General features: G+C 41.7%; 1 protein-coding gene across 1 annotated transcript; it reads left to right on the top strand.

Moving 5' to 3' along the window:
* The first annotated feature begins 808 nt into the window (after positions 1-808).
* LOC134944100 (paraneoplastic antigen Ma1 homolog) lies at positions 809-2,230 on the top strand. The gene has a single exon (XM_063932667.1). It carries the CDS (start codon positions 809-811, stop codon positions 2,228-2,230), a length of 1,422 nt encoding a protein of 473 aa, XP_063788737.1.
* The last annotated feature ends 547 nt before the right edge of the window (positions 2,231-2,777 follow it).

Here is a 2,777-nt window from a genome sequence, read left to right as displayed (position 1 = left end):
TTTTTTTAAAAAAACACCCGAATCCAAAACACACCCGAATCCGACAAAAAAAATTCGGTGAGGTTTTGCCAAAACGCGGTCGAACCCAAAACACGGCCGCGGAACCGAACCCAAAACCAAAACACAAAACCCGAAAAATTTCCGGCGCTCATCTCTAATTCTCAACAGCTATTGCTACAGTAGCCTTAAGTATTGAAAGGAGCACTTCTAGTCACTGACAATGAAAGTAGAGGAGAATTTTACTCTTAACTTGTATTGGTAAAAAATGCAGATGCAATTAATGATTGTTACAAGTTTTTAAGGGCCCTTATATTGAATTGCTATGTCAAGAGTACCCGGGTCACTCTAACACCTAAGGGTGTTGCTATAAAAGGTATATTTTTTTTTGTATTGCATGCAACCAGTTGATGTATAGTTATTGGGTCAAATATATCATTAGTATGGTATTAATTTATTTACATGCATAAAGTTATTAAAGCGAAATAGTAATAAGTATTTATGAAATATTAAACTTCACATTATACTTACCTCTTGTGTCGGTGAGCTGAAGTTTGATCTACGAATCCTGGAAAACAAAAACAGGTAAACCCATTAGTACTGTGAGGATCAATTTAGGGGTGCATTTACTAACAGTGAGTTAGAGAGGCTTACCCAGGCAAGCCTTATAACCAAAATTAGTCTGGGTGGAGGCACTTTCATGTATAAGGTACAGTGTATACCCATATAGTTGCAGGAGGGTTACATTTGGAGGCACCGCGTGAGATCATTTTATAATATACTCAGGAGTAAGTGAAGCACAGTAACCAAAATGAATCAATATACAAGTAGTGAAGCATTTGATTGGTGTACAAGAAAGGGAGTGAATCCAGAAAGGAGTTTTGTATTATGTGGAGATCTCACAGACATCACCGAAGGAACAATTATGACAGAGATGTTATTTTTGTTTGGGGTAAAACAACCAAAGATTGCTGATAAGCAGTTTAGGGAAAGCGGAGAGTTGTGCGCTGTATTAATAGCTACTAGCCAAGACTTAGAGTCTGAGTTGTTGCCTAAGGTGGTGGCTGTGAGATCTAACCCAGAACGCAGGTGGAAAATTATATGGCCTGAAAAGGATAGCAGTGAAAGGGCTGCTGAACCCTTAATTGTGGGTGATATGTCCTCTCCGGATAGAGGAGATCTTTCTGCAGCTAGGGGAGAAAGTAGTCAATCACCGGGTATTGAAGAAAAGTTAGGGAATCAGTTGGAAGTTATAGCTGATAAAGTAGTACATCAATTAGAAAGGTGGCATTATGAGGGTAGCTATAGACGATTGAGGATTTTTTCAGGAATTCTTCCTGTACCTACTGGCGAGGAACCATATGAGGCCTGGAGGGAGGCAGCTATACAGCAGTCGGAAGAGTGGCATTGCCCCGATCATATAAAGAAACAAAGGATTGTAGAAAGTTTACGGGGACCTGCTATGGGAATCATTCAGGCCACTAGAAAAAGTAATCCTGAGGCCACTGTGGCTGACTACTTCCAGGCCTTAGAATACACCTATGGGACCTTAGAAGACGTAGGTGATTTGGTTGCTAGATTCAACCATACTTATCAAGAGACAGGAGAGAAGTTGTCACAATATGTGTATAGATTGGATAAAATAATTTATAAAATAGTAGATAAAGGAGGATTATCCCCTGCTGAGGTTAATAGTAGTAGGTTGACCCAAGTAATTAGAGGAGCATTAACGACTGACCCTGTGGCTCAGCGATTGCGGTGTACTTCGTTATTGTTAGGAAGTCCCACCCTTAATGATTTAATTAAGGAAATTACCCAGGAAGAAGCTTTAATTGCCAATAGGGAAAAAACCCATACCAAAGCCGTAAAAGTAGTAGTACCCTCCCCTGAGGCTCAAGTGTCAAGGGATGACAAGTTACTTACTTTGGTAGAGGAACAAAATAAAAAAATGGACCAGCTTATTCTGGCTTTAAACCAAAGGGTGGCACCGTCCAATATAGCTTCCCGTAATTCTACTAGAGGGCTTACCAATGGTAGGGGAACTTTTAGGAGAAGTGGAGATGTTACATCAAGGGGGTGTTTCCGATGTGGACAGCTAGGGCATAGGGTAGTGAACTGTCCCTTTGGCTGGGGTACCTCTGGAGCGGGAACTAATGGTCAGTTAGATAATGCTTCTCTTCAGGGAAATGACAGTGGGAGGTTGGCGGGCCCCTCGCCGTCTCCCAGAAATTAGATGTAGATTCAATGGGGAGTGCCCAGTGGAGTAGTTCTATCCCTGATGGTATGATCGGACCTGCTCCTCGTGTGGTAGTTAAGTTGAATGGACATCCCTGTCCTGTATTATTAGACAGTGGGTCCCAGGTATCCATTATATTTGAGCACTGGTATAGACACTATCTCTCTGATGTTCCTATTATGCCCTTGGAAGGATTGGTAATCTGGGGGTTAAGTGACCAGAAATACCCATATTTGGGTTATGTACTAGTTAATATAGAATTCCCAAAGGAATTCATTGGTGTGTCAGAACCATTACCTTTCATTGCTCTGGTATGCCCAGAGTCACCAGGGGATAAGACTGCGATGCCGGTGATTATAGGAACTAATGCTCACTTATTCAAAGTTCTCAGTGATTGGTGTTTAAAAATGAGTAGGGAAACTATGGCTGCTACCATGTTGACTCACATTACTAATTCCCCGGAGATAGAGTCTGGGCACAGGGAATCCTCTTTGGCTCGGGGTCTATCGCTGGACGATTTGATTCCATGTTTCCAGGGGAGTGA

The sequence above is a fragment of the Pseudophryne corroboree genome, chromosome 7 (assembly GCF_028390025.1).
Source record: "Pseudophryne corroboree isolate aPseCor3 chromosome 7, aPseCor3.hap2, whole genome shotgun sequence".
NCBI lineage: Eukaryota > Metazoa > Chordata > Amphibia > Anura > Myobatrachidae > Pseudophryne > Pseudophryne corroboree.
The sequence above is the reverse complement of the archived record's forward strand: the minus strand, read 5'-3'. Positions and strand labels throughout refer to the sequence as shown.